Source organism: Kryptolebias marmoratus, linkage group LG15, assembly GCF_001649575.2.
Source record: "Kryptolebias marmoratus isolate JLee-2015 linkage group LG15, ASM164957v2, whole genome shotgun sequence".
Taxonomy (NCBI): Eukaryota; Metazoa; Chordata; class Actinopteri; order Cyprinodontiformes; family Rivulidae; genus Kryptolebias; species Kryptolebias marmoratus.
The window spans coordinates 33209639-33221958 of NC_051444.1; the positions used below are offsets into that span (position 1 = coordinate 33209639).

The 12320-nt window shown below is 42.7% G+C and overlaps 1 protein-coding gene across 9 annotated transcripts in view; it reads left to right on the forward strand.

The window, feature by feature from the left end:
* LOC108243991 (serine/threonine-protein kinase BRSK2) overlaps window positions 1–12320 on the forward strand; it is a 263837-nt gene that overhangs the window by 224075 nt on the left and 27442 nt on the right. For all 9 annotated transcript variants that reach the window (XM_017429805.3, XM_017429801.3, XM_017429802.3 and 6 more), the window contains one exon: window positions 3680–3803. In XM_017429805.3, coding sequence (XP_017285294.1) covers window positions 3680–3803 — 124 coding nt within the window. The remainder of the gene's footprint in view (window positions 1–3679; window positions 3804–12320) is intronic.

Consider the following 12320-nt stretch of genomic DNA (forward strand, 5'->3'; position numbering starts at 1 on the left):
TGATATGATGAATTTGAGATTTTCATTTGTTGTCATTTGTTATCATCAAAATTAAACGAAATAAACATTTGAAATATATGAGTTTGTATGTAATGTATGAATATAATATACAAGTTTCACTTTTTAAATGGAATTACTGAAATCAATCTACTTTTTCATGATATTCTAATTTTATGATCAGCACCTGTATATTTTACTTTATGTATTGCAGACATCAAAAAGTATGGCAATCAGTTTGTGTCTTTACATCACAAACATCACTGTATTTAAATGTGTTGTAAAATTAAATGTCACACCTAACTGGTTTATTCCCTTTGTTGCACAATAAAAATGTTTCTAAAGTTATATGAGAGCAAATACTCTTAAGTCATTGTTGAATAATAATCCACATTCATTGTGGGGGTGGGGGGTGGGGTTCTGTCTGTCTGATACCAAACCATCTCACTGGACGAAGTTGAATGAAAACTAATTACTGAATGTACATCTTTACAACTCCCAACCCCATTTAAGATGGCCACGGGAGCTAAGGGATGTTTGGGTTTCCCTCCTGAACCTGTTGTCTATTCAACCCAGACACAAATAGATGGGGGGAAAAAAACTATGAAATTTATTTTTCCACAGAGTTATAAATTTAATCTCTGTGTTGTCACAAACAATGGAGTAGAGATAAGGAATCCTTTAGTGGCACCAACAATCCACCACACGCTAAAATACTCAACACCTCTGGTGTGTTTTCCAGCAGCTCTAAAAGCTGAAACAGGATTTGCTTTACAAATGAACGCAGATTATTCAAGCAATGTTCCTCCATTTCCTGATAAGTTGAGCAGATATATTCAGTGACAGGGGAGTCTACTAGACAGATCTGGTAAACCCAAATGTGTAGTGAATGTGGACTGGGAAAAGCTTATGCTATGGTGTTGGAAGGGAGGTCCTAACCAACTGTCAAACCTCAGATCCGGGGGGAGATATGTGGTTTTTATCCTGCTTGTGGAACAGTGCACCAGATCTTCATCATTTGAGGGTTGCTAAGGGGATAATGGGAGTTTGACTCTCCGGTCTACATGTGTTTTGTAGATCTGTGGGAGGCTTATGACCAAGTTCTCTAAAGCATTCTGTGGGGGTGCTGCAGGAGTATGGGGTACCTGGGTTGCTTTTAAAGGCTTTGGTTTGCCCTGTATAACAAAAGCAGGAGCTGTGTCCTCATTCTTGGCACAAAGTCAAGCTCGTTCTCAGCAGCAGAGGCAAGCTCCAGGCGACCCCCAGCAGCCACGATGCAAAAGCCCCAGGGGGCCGCAGCAACGAGCCCACAGGCCCCGCCGGCAACCCGCTACGCCAGAGCAGATCCGGCCATGGACAGAGAGATCCGAGCCCTGAGGGCGCACCACCCCCCAGCCGTGGCCCGACCGAGCCCGGGCACCTAGGTCCCAGCAAGCAGCCACCAGGGCGAGCCGGCACATACCCCGGCACACAGCCCCAGACAAGAGCCACCCACGCACCGGCAGGCAGAGGCACCAACCACCGGTGGGGGGTGTGACGGGGGGACACTGGCCCCACATTTTAATGAGGGGCCCAAGATGATCCAGGAGAGGTGGCAGCCCAGAACCCAACCTGACAGATAAACAGCCATTCACACCTTCCCACCCACGATCTCATATATAGAAACTCACATCCACTCGTTCAACATAAATACAGACAAAAAAAAAGACATAACACACCTACTCACACCCTCATACACACTCTATACTCCCAGGTCCAGGTGACGTCTCCCAAAGGGGCAGCCTATCCCTGGACTCAGGAGATGGTCCTTTTCTCTCTGGGGTGGAGAAGAGCAGACAGCCCAGCTCTCCGTCGTAGGGGCAGAGTAGCCCATGAGCCAAGGCGAGAGCCTGGTGCCACCGGGACAACCCCGGTCCAGCCGCCAGCCCCCAGCCCCGACCCCAACGAGAGACAGGCCAGGAAGAGTCCACCCAGCCCCGACGAGCCAGCCATCCAGAGCAGCCCCAGGGCGAAGCAGCCCAACCTCCGAGCGAGCCCCAATCCCACCCTTCAAACCCCCACCACCACCACCACAAGGTGCACACCACCGCCCCACCCGCCCGACAACGACCGCAGACCAGCCTCAGGCCAGGGGCCAGAGCAGCAGGAAGAAGCAGTAGAGGAAGGCCGGACATGCGCACCAAAGACTGTGCGCCCGTGTGAACTTCTCTAAGTTCGAGACCCTGGTTCCTAACCAGAAAAGATTTAAATTTTCTGTCTGGATTTGGAATACATCTTTGTCTCACATGGAGGAGTTCAAGTATCTGGGAGTTTTGTTCATGTGTGATGGTAAGATAGAACTGGAGATGGATCGACAGATTGGGGCCTCGTCCACAGTAATGAGGGCATTGCTTTGGTATGTTGTAGAGAAACAGTTGACTTGAAACACTCAATTTACTGGTCCATCTATGTTTCAACCCTCACCTATGGGCATGAGTTATGGATCTTGCCTGAAAGAAGAAGATCCCAGATACAAGCTGCTGAAGTGTGGCCGGGCTCCGCCTAAGAGATAAGGTGAGGAGTTTCATAATCTGGGGTGAGCTCGGAGTGGAGCTGCTGCTCTTTCACATCAAATGGAGTCAGTGGAAGTGCTTCGGGCATCTGATTAGGATGCCTTCTGGCACCTCCCTTTGGAGGTTTTCTGGGCATTTCCCACTAGAAAGAGACCTTGGGCAGACCCAGAACTCACTGGAGGGATTATGTATCTTCTCTGGCCTTGGGATCTCCCAGGAGGAGCTGGACAGTGTCGCTGGGGAAAGGATGTCTGGGTTTCTCTCCTGGACCTGCTGCCTCCGCAACTCGACCATGTAGAAGATGGACGGATGATAGATATAGTTGACTGTACCAGAAGATAATAAAATTGTTTTTTTTGTTTGTTTTTTGGCATTCTTAAGATTTTGTCCAATATCCTGTACATTCTCTGTGATGATCACATCAGATCACACTGTGACAGGAAACAGTTTACAATTATCAAATCTAGAGACTTTGAGCTAAAGCCTTTGTTGTGGAAAAAGTGTGAAGATATGCTCAGTCTGAAAGCAGCCGGAGACACTTTAGAATACTGATGAGTCAGCTGATGTTGTTTGTTTGCCTTGTTGTGTTGACATAAGCAATATCACAGGATGTAATACTCAGAGTATGTGTTGTGTATGAATCAGCTACTACCACACTTAATTTTAGCACAATTAGTGTAGTATGTGTTTTATGCGCAGTTAAAGACATTTTTTTTGTTTTTTATGATTAGTTGGCAGTCATCTTAAATCAGGGTAACTCTAAAAGTTAATCAGTTATAGAGGTACAGTTAATCAGTTATAGAGGTACAGTTAATGATTATTTTCTGCAAGTTTTTATTAAAATTTGTCCAGTGGTTCATGAGATATTTTGCCAACAAACACACATACATATACATGCACGCACCTACACACACAGGGGCATTATTGTTCGCATTCACCTTTCAGTTGTGGGCAATAATAATATAGAAAATAAACCCTAACATGAAAAAATAGATATTTAGTGTTAGTTTTCTCATTTTAACATAAACCTTTATTGCAACGTTACCATTAAAACACACCCATGTTGTTGCTTCATGTTGGTAATTTGTGTTTTCAACATTGGTCCTAATCTCTGTGTTTCTTCTTTGCAGACTGGCTAAGAAGTCGTGGTTTGGAAACTTTATCAACCTGGAGAAAGAGGAGCAGATCTTCATTGTGATCAGGGACAAGCCTCTCAGTTCTATAAAGGCTGACATTGTCCACGCTTTCCTCTCGGTAAGTCCCCTCATCAACCCTCAAATCTCACTTTGTAATTTATCACAAGTCTTGGAGGATAATCTTATTTGCAAAAATAGTAGTGTGAATGCTGGGTCAGCATTCACACTACTATTTTTCTGCTTATTCAATTCAATTCAGTTCAGTTCAATTGTATAGAGTCAAGTCACAACAAAAGGCATCTTGGGGGACTTTACAAAAGTTAAATATGTAAAAGTTATCTGTCTAAGTAGGCCAGCAGATTGCGTTGAATCTTCACTTCATCACACTCTCCCATCCTGAGCAAGCACATTGAGAACAGCGGAAAGGAAAAACTCCCTTTTAACAGAAAGAAATCCTTCAGCAGAACCAGGCTAAGGATGGGTGGCCATGTGCTTTGATTTGCTGGGGTTTGAGAGGACAGGAAAGAGACACAGACAAACACTGAAGGATTGATCCAAGTGTAGTTTCTGTCTATCAAACTACAGGATTTGTCAAAAACGAAAGTTTTAAGACCTAAAAGTAGACTGGGTGTCAGCCTCACGGACATAAACTGGAAGTTGGTTCCACAGGAGAGGAGCCTGATAACTGAAGGTTCTGCCTTATGTTCTACTTTTGGAAACTTTAGGAACCACAAGTAAACCTGCAGTCTGAGAGGAAAGTGCTATAAAATATGGAACAGTAAAATCTTAAGTATAAGATGGAGCTTGGTTGATGAGAGCTTTGTATGTTAGAAGTAAGATTTTAAATTGTATTCTCAATTTGACAGGGAGCCAAAGGAGAAAAGCTAAAACTGGAGAAATATGATCTTTTGGTCTAACTTTCATTAGAACTCGACATCCATAATAAAGAATTACAATAGTCCAGCCTAATAATAATAATAATAATGGGGGGGGGGGGTAAAAGACTTTAAAAAATAACACCTAGGTTCTTTACGTTAGAACTGCAAGTCAAAATAATGTCATCCAGAGGAAGTGAAAGGCTACAAAGTTTATTCTTAATACATTTGAAACTAGAGGTTTACATACACTATATAAAAAGACGTGTATTTTTTTTACTGTCTAACGTGAAATCAGAATAAACTTTTCCTGTTTTTTTCCGGTCAATTAGGTTTTTTAAAATTATAAGTATTTGCTAAATGCCAGAATAATGAGAGAGAGAGAATGTTTTTAAGGCAATTTGTATTTCTTTCTTCAAAGTCAAAAGTTTAAAAACACTTAAATATAATTAAACAATTTGGGACATTTGATGTCATGTCTTTGGAAGCTTCTGATATGTGTATTGATAACATCTGAGTTAATTAGAGACACACCTGTGGATGTAATTTAAAGCACGCCTGAAACACACTGCTTCCTTGTGTAACTTCATGGGAAAGTCGAAAGAAATCAGCCAAGATATCAGGAAGAGAATTGTGGACTTGTCCAAGTCTGATTCATCCTTGGGTGCGATTTCCAGATGCCTGAAGGTGCCTCGTTCATCTGTACAAACAATTATACACAAGTACAAACAAGATGGGAATGTCCAGCCATTGTACCAATTAGGAAGAAGACAGGTTTTGTGTCCTGGAGATGAACGTGTTTTGGTCCAAAATGTGCATATCAACTGAAGAACAAAAGCAAAAGACCTGGTGAAGATGCTGGCAGAAGCTGGTAAGAGTGTATTATTATCCACAGTGAAACGAGTACTGTGTTGACATGGGCTGAAAGGCCACTCTTTCAGGAATAAGGCATTACTTCAAAAGAAACATAATAATAAAAAAACCAAACAGATTAATGTTTGCAAATGCACACAGGGACAAAGACCTTAATTTTTGGAGACATGTCCTGTGGCCTGACAAAGCTAAAATTGCCATAATGACCATCTTAACATTTAAAGGAAAAAGGAGGAAGCTTGCAAGCCTGAGAGCTCCATCCCAACTGTGAAACACAGGGGTGGCAGCATTATGCTGTGGGGTTGTTTTGCTAATGGCATCATGAGGAAAGAAAATTATGTGGAAATACTGAAGCAACATCTCAAGATATCAGCCAGGAAGTTAAAGCTTGGGCACAAATGGGTCTTCTAAATGGACAATGACCCGAAGCATACTGCCAAACTGGTTACAAAGTGCTAGTAATCTAAGTAACTGACTGGATCCATCTGATTTAATGAATAAATATAACTTATTAAAACTAAAATATTTATTCATGAATAATTGAATACATATGTATATGTATATATATATATATATATATATATATATATCCAACCATCCATTATCTGCCGCATCTTCCTAATTACAGTTACGGGGTTCTGGATCTTATCCCAACAGCACTTTGGGCAAAAGCAGGATACATCTAGACAGGTCACAAATTCATCACAGGGCCAAATAGAGACAAATGAGTTACATAGCCACACACTCTCAAACTCACTTCTAGGAACAATTTAGAGTCTCCGGCTAGCTTGAACATGCATGTTTTTGGACGGTTGGAGGAAGCCAGAGAACTCATGCATACATTGGGAGAACACACAAACTCCACACAAGCCCCGTACTTGAATCCATAACCTTCTTCCTGTGAGGAAACAAATCACTAAGCCAAAAAGAGATGTGTTTTTTTGTTTATTTGTTTTGCTTTGCTTTTTGGAAATCACATTTGTGCTTTTCTTTAAAGTATGAACCCATAATGTTGTGTGGCAAGGCTGAAAGGAGGTCTGAGAATAGGGCTCAGGTCACTATTCTGTTACACAACAGTGAGAAAGAGTTAGGGCTAAGTGTAAAGGGCATGTAAATAAATTTTTAGAAACAATTTTTTTACATTTTCTAGTTTAAAAAACAGGTAAATCTATGTAAGGAAGTGGAGCAGTGAGAACTTATGTTCAATAATCAGCATTTTATGGTTTTTTTTGTTGTTCTGGTAACATTAAAAGTGTTTATTTTTATAAGATTTTTATTATTTCTTTTTGTAAAACTGATTTTTCCATCCATCTTCAACCACTTAACTGTGGTCGGGTCGTGGGAGCAACAAGTCAAGGAGAGAAACCCATACATCCCTTTCCCCAGCAACAATCTCCAGCTCCTTCTGGGGGATCCCAAGATGTTCCCAGGTCAGAGAGGATACATAATCCCTCTAGTAAGTTCTGAGTCTGCCCTGAGGTCTCTTCCCAGTGGAACATGCCTGAAAAACCTCCAAAGGGAGTTGCCCAGGAGGCATCCTAATCAGATGCTAAAATGATTGAACCACCTAAAAGGATTTATTTTTGATGCAAAGGAGCAGCAGCTCTACTCCAAGCTCCACCCGGATGACAGAGCTCCTCACCCTATCTCTAAGGCTGAGCCCGGCTGCCCTACGAAGGCAGCTCATTTCAGCCGCTTGTATCCGGGATCTCGTTCTTTCGGTCATGATCCAAACCTCATGACCATAGCTGAAGGTTGGAACATATATGGACCAGTAAATAGAGTTTTGCCTTTTGACTCAACTCTTTCTTCACCATAACTGATCAAAGCAATGATCTTATTACTGAAGACGAGGCACCAATCCGTCAATCCTTTTCTCGCTCCATCCTACCATCAGTTGTGAACAAGACTCCCAGATACTTGAACTCCTCTATGTGGGGACAAGACTCACCCCTGACCTGGAGGGATCATTTCACCCATTTCCAGTTGAGAACTATGGCCTGGGACATAGAGGAGCTGACTCTCATTCCATCTGATTCACACTCAGCTGTGAACCATTCCTGTGCACGCTGAAGGTCATGGCTTGAAGACACCAACAGATCCAAGCAAAAATCTGCAAAAGGCAGAGATGAGACCCAACCAGACACACTCATCTCTGCGACTGTTCCTAAAGATCCTGTTGATGAACACCACAAACAGGATCAAAGACAAGGGACAGCCCTGGCAGAGTCTAACCCGCAACGAGAACAAGCTCAACTTTGTGCCAAGAATGCAGACCCAGCTCCTGCTTCGGATATACAGAGACCAGATAGCCCTCCAAAGGAAACCCAGGCACCCCTTACTCTCACAGCATTCACCACAGAAGGCCTCAGGCTAATAAACCTTCTCCAGATCTACAAAACACATGTAGACTGGAGAGTCAAACTACCATGGCCCAATATCAACCCTGCAAGAGCGAAGATCTGGTCCACTGTTCCACAACCAGAACAAAAGCCACACTGCTCCTCATGGATCCAAGGATCGACAATCAGTCTGAACCTCCCTTCTAGCACCCAAGAGTAAACTTTCCAGGGGAGGCTGAGAAATGCAATCCCCTGATAGTTAGAACACACTCTCTGGTCATCCTTTTTAAAAATAGGAACCACCACCCTGGTTTGCCACTCCACAGGCATTGTCCTAGTTCTCTATGCAACATTGAGGAGTCGTGTCAACCATGACAGCCCCACAATGTCCAGAGCCATTATCAGCTAAGGATGACTATCGGCCACCCCTGGCGCCCTGCTACCAGGGAGCTTTTTGACTACCTCAGTGACCTCTGCCATGGTAATGGACTTATCATCCCGCAAGTGCCAAGACTCTGCCTCCTCAAAGGAAGACATGGTGGCCAGATTAAGGACATCAACTCTTTAAACGCTTCCTCCACCACTTGGCAATATCACTATTCTGGGTCAGCAGTCCCACACTCAAACAAAGCACAGCCTGAGATGTCTTTCTGAGTGATCGACCAGTTTGCCAGAAACTCCTCGAGGCCAACCAAAAGTCCTTCTTCATGGCCTCTCTGAATTCTTCCCATTCCCAAGTTTTTGCCTCCACAACCACAGAAGTCTTAGTCCTTCTGGCCATCCTGTACCTGTCAGCTGCTTCGGGAGTCCTCAAGGACAACAAAGGCCTAAAGGCCTCCTTCTCCAACTTGACAGCCTCCATTGCTGCTGGTGTCCACCAGCAGGTCCTCTGGTTGCTGCCTCAGCAGGCACCAATGATGTTCAGGCCACAGCTCCTGGAAGCTGCATCTGTAATAGAGGCCCTGAAGATTGCCAATTTGGATTCCAAGTTTCCAAGTCCACACTCAGTAGGTTTGCTACACTCAACTGGGGGCTTGTGAGTACCCCCACACCTGCCCGACACGTCTCTCCCTAGGCAGCTATAGAGTAGGAAAGTGTCCAGCCCCTCACCAGGAGTTGGGTTCACATAGAGATGAGCCCAACTATATCTAATTGGTATTGCTCAACAGGAGCCAAGACATGACCACCAGGCGCTCGTTGGAGAGCTCCCCTCCCAGGCTTTGCCCCAGGGGTGAACCACGGCTTCCCTTTTTTGGGCGAGGTACACTGATGCGTCTGCTGTTTATCAAAAACTGATTTTTAGGTTTATTTAATTTGGACCGTGGTTGAGCTGAGACTGTTTCAGCAACAGCAGTTACTGTGGGTAACAGTGGAAAAGCAGCAGAGAGGTGTGTAAGACTACAACTCTGCTTCCTGGACTGGACCCTGGGTTGTCAATGATTTGAATGACTAACAAAATCTGCCAAACTCCTAGAAAGAAGAGCAGCTCCACCCAATGTGGGAGGCCGGTCCCTGCTTTGGAGTAGGGTCAGTGGGTCGGCCCTGCTTTCGTGGGTGGCGCAAGCTTAGCTCCTGTTCACTCATTGGTCATGGGTGTGGTCAGATTGAAGCATAAAAAGAGCGAAGAAAACAACGATAGACAATTTTGGAAAGGTAGCGAAGTATTAGGAATATAAACAACAGCGTTAACTTGCCCTGCAACATTTATGTTGTCTGTCCCCCAGCTGAAGGCACTGTAAAGCCTGAAATCTCAGGTGGATAACAGCTTTCCTACTTTGTGCAACAATCGCAGCATCCAGAGCATTTCTTCCACTGCGCCTCTCTTCCTGAAGTCTCAGGAGAATCCCCATAAGTTTAAAAAACAGCAACAACACAGGGCCAACGTTGTCCATAGCTCTTTCGTTGTTTCCACTAATGGCGCCAAGTTTCGGTAGCGCGCACACTGTGAATGTCAGCCTCAAAGAAGCATAGAATTTTAAAAAAACCTTTGATTTCTTTGGTACAATTTTTGAAATAAAACTACTTACTATAACAAATCGATTTCAGATTTTTCAACAATTTTTGGCAGAAAATGCAATTTTTCTATTTGTTCTTTGTAAAAACATGAACTAAGAAATGAATCATAAAGATAAATTATGATAACCATAGGCACAAACTGCAAAGTTTCGTTGCAGTAGAGGCAACCGTTTTAACTGTATTTTCTCAGTTGTCTTCTTTAGGTTCTGTTTCATAATTATAAAAATTGAAGAAAACATTACTAAAGACCTGAAAGATTTTGGGTTGAGCTCTCAAGTCTAAACCCTGAGTTTAGGATTTTGTCAACATTTTCTCCAGTAAATATTTATTCTGATTATAGTCTGTTTCCTTTTAGGAACTTGTACAAAAACAAGAACAAAGGGAAGTTTTGAAACATGAATAAGACTGAATCATGACTCTGCTTTATTAATAGTAAAATGCTGTACAGATTTAAAAAAACAAACTTAAAAGGGATTCATTGGATTATAAAACAACAAAAAAAAAGACTTCCTGGTTGAGCGGTCAATGGAGTAGAATGTGGGTTTTCGTAGCTCCTCCCAATTTTGGTTAAAATTCTTATTCTACTGTGCTTTTTTGTAAACTGTTTCCTCTCTACACTTTTGCACTTTGGGCCTGAGTACATACTTTCGCACCACATTGCAATGTCGGGAAGAAGAAAATCACTTACGAATCAGATGCAGCTAAAGCCGTGCTCACAGGCCTCAGCTTCTGTGCCAAAGGGTGTCAATACCGTCCCAACACAGGTGAATCCGGACGCCAACTCCCTAAAACTTGAGCTATTGTCTGCCTTGAAAGAAGATATTGCTGGAATTATTAAGAAGGAGCTGCAAGAGTTCCTCGGAGATGCGTTGTCATCCATTAAGACTGAACTGCAGGTCGTGAAAACGCAGCTAGCGAGCAACTATGTCGCTACCGTTGCTAAGCTGGTTAAGCTAATGGCTTCGGTGGGGGAAGTGGAGGAGGTGCTCATGGGTTGTACTGATGACACCGCCGGTATGTAAACAGCACTTGAGCGGTTTACTACTAAAGTTACCATGTTGGAAGATAAGTGTCAGGATCTAGAATCAAGTTCATGCTGCAACAATATCAGGATTATCGGGGTGGAGGAGGACGCTGGCTCCTGCTCTCCTACCGCTGTGGCAGTGCTGTTGAAAGAAGCATTCAGGCTGGAGAAGGGACTGCTGGTGGATGGGTCTCATCTTCTCTTCAACCCAAACCTGGTGACCGACCATGAGTAATTGTGTGCAGGCTTCATTACTGCAGTGATTGTCTGAATATTTTACGCTGTGCAAGAATCCCAGTGAATTAAAGTTAGAGCCTGGACTATATTGGTCTTTCCGGATTATACCGCTTGGGCGGCCTTCAACGAGGTCAAGAGGCTTTTTCATGTCATTGAAAGGGTCAAGTACAGACTTTCCTACCCGGCGCAGCTGCGTATTACTTACAAGAGTATTGGGAAGGAGTTCACCACATCCGAGGATGCCATGCAATATGTTCAGACTTTGATTTCTGGTTGAGCTTTACTCGTTCTTAATGAGCCCTTAGCCAAAGACTGTGTTTATATGAATATGTACTTCTATAATTTTGTTTAGATCTAAGGTTTATTTACATCACTTGGATATTAAAGGTATGATTGATTATTAGTTATTTTTCATTTAGTAATCTTTGGGAGCATCTATAAGTTAAACTGATATATATTACTATGCAATACATTTTTCTGCTGTTCTCAATGTTGTTTAGACGAGGGTTACATTATAATTGAATGATCATAAAGTTGTAAAATAATGCACATACTATTAGAGTAATTTTGAAGTTGGCAGGAGTTATTAACCTTTTTTTTAATATACTTATGTATCTATTCCCTCTGCTTTACCTCCTAGTTCACATTTTACTGTGAATAACTGCTGTGTGTAACACTGCTGTCTCCACTGTTCACCCATTGGGTGTTGTTCTGTTATGGGTTTGTTTTCTCTTTAGGAGGGTGGGGAGGTCCATCTCAGCTCTTTATGGTTGTTGTTTTTTTTATTTTCCTAAATGGTTAACACCACTGTTGACCCCGGCGTGGCACATCTCTTCGCTTCATTAGTTGGAATACACTCCTAATCAAAATCTTAAGACCAGTCAAAAAATAGCAAGAATTTGCATTTTGCACTATTGGATCTTTAGAAGGTTCTAAGTAGAGCTTCACAATGTTAAAGGAAAAGATCAGTGCAAGAGACAAGAACTTTTGAGCAGGGAATTTTCATTTACACTCAAACATGATTTTTTCAGCTGATCAAAAGTTTAAGACCATAGTCTTTAAAAGCCAAAAGCTGTGCAAAAATCTGGATTCCATGTCATTTTCTGTCAAGTCTGACTTTGAACGTGGTAGAATTGTTGAGCTGCATAAGCAAGGCCTCTCACAACGTGCCATCGCTGCTGAGGTTGGACGCAGTAAGACAGTCATTTTGCATTTTTTAAATGATCCTGAGGGGTATGGAACAAAAAAGTCAAGTGGTAGACCCAAAA